Source organism: Phoenix dactylifera, chromosome 4 (genome assembly GCF_051530095.1).
Source record: "Phoenix dactylifera cultivar Ajwa chromosome 4, Ajwa_hap1_PhDact_Kaust_v1.1, whole genome shotgun sequence".
Classification (NCBI taxonomy): Eukaryota; Viridiplantae; Streptophyta; class Magnoliopsida; order Arecales; family Arecaceae; genus Phoenix; species Phoenix dactylifera.
In genome coordinates, this window is record NC_143193.1 from 20,829,546 (window position 1) to 20,830,853 (window position 1,308).

The window sequence follows — 1,308 nt, forward strand, 5'->3', positions numbered from 1 at the left end:
CGCTGCGACGAAAAATTTACACCGGGACACCGGTGTGCGCGGCCCGTCGGAGCGGTGATGTTGATCGACGGATTGGAGGACGAGGCCATGGCTGAAGATGGTGATGAGGTTGCTAAGGACGAGCCCCAAGATTTAGAGGCCGAGGAAGAGGACGTGCCACCTCAGATTTCATTGCATGCCTACTCCGGATCGGCGACACCGAAAACGCTACGCGTGGACGGCATGATCAAAAGACGTATGGTGCGTATCCTCATAGATACGGGCAGCACCCACAATTTTTTGGATGAGAGGCTCATCAAACAGATCGGTCTCATAGCAGAGCCGACATTGGGCTTCGATGTGGCATTGGGTGATGGAGCCACGTTGAGGGCGAAGGGCATATGCCGAGGCATCACTTTGACGATCCAGGGCAGCCAATTCAAGCTCGATCTCTACCCGTTGGCATTACGAGGAGCTGATTTGGTCCTTGGTACGCAGTGGCTGCAGAGTCTTGGCCCGGTTACATTCGACTTCGCCGAGATGTGGGTGACTTTCAGACGGAGCGGACGGCGAGTTAGATTGGATGGCATTCGCCTAGCCCAAGGGCTGCACTTCAGCCCCCAGTCGGCTTGCCCGGACCCGGCGCGCGCAGCTACTTGATGCAGCTCTTACCTCTGTCGACGAAGACCACGACGGAGGCAGGTATACCTACTGATTTGGATGCTCTCTTACAGGGGTTCGCTGATTTATTTGAGGAGCTTCATGGACTTCCACCCGAGAGGGAGCACGATCATCACATAGAGATTGTACCGGGAGTGGAACCGGCGAATGTGAGGCCTTACTGCTACCCGCACGTTCAGAAGGAGGAGATCTCAAAGATGGTACGAGAGATGTTGGAAAGCGGCATCATTCAGCCCAGTAGAAGCTCATATTCATCGCCGGTGCTGCTGGTACACAAGATGGACGGGACGTGGTGATTCTGCGTCGACTACCGGGCACTTCACGCGATCACCGTTAAGGACTGGTATCCGATTCCAGTCATAGAGGAGCTGTTGGATGAGCTTGCTGGTGCGGCCTACTTCAGCAAACTTGATCTCCGTGCCGGATACCACCAGATCCGTGTCAAGCCCGAAGATGTGCACAAGACGGCATTTCGAACACACGATGGCCATTATGAGTTCCGGGTGATGCCGTTCGGCCTCACCAATGCACCAGCGACGTTTCAGGGGCTCATGAATGACATATTCAGACCATTACTACGACGGTATGTCCTTGTATTCTTCGATGACATACTGGTTTACAGTCGTTCATGGCAGGAGCACCTAGAGC

General features: G+C 54.6%; 1 protein-coding gene across 1 annotated transcript; it reads left to right on the plus strand.

Annotated features, from left to right (window-relative positions):
• The first annotated feature begins 237 nt into the window (after positions 1-237).
• Positions 238-956, plus strand: LOC149753717 (uncharacterized). Its single transcript, XM_089930373.1, has 2 exons — positions 238-525; positions 597-956. Exons 1-2 carry the CDS (start codon positions 238-240, stop codon positions 954-956), a joined length of 648 nt encoding a protein of 215 aa, XP_089786499.1.
• Positions 957-1,308: the final 352 nt, after the last annotated feature.

Bases quoted from the DNA above. Each gene is read 5' to 3' on its own strand.
- LOC149753717 (XM_089930373.1), top strand. From the start codon at position 238: ATGGTGCGTATCCTCATAGATACGGGCAGCACCCACAATTTTTTGGAT. The intron at 526-596 runs GTGACTTTCAGA...GCTGCACTTCAG, and splicing joins TCGACTTCGCCGAGATGTGG to CCCCCAGTCGGCTTGCCCGG.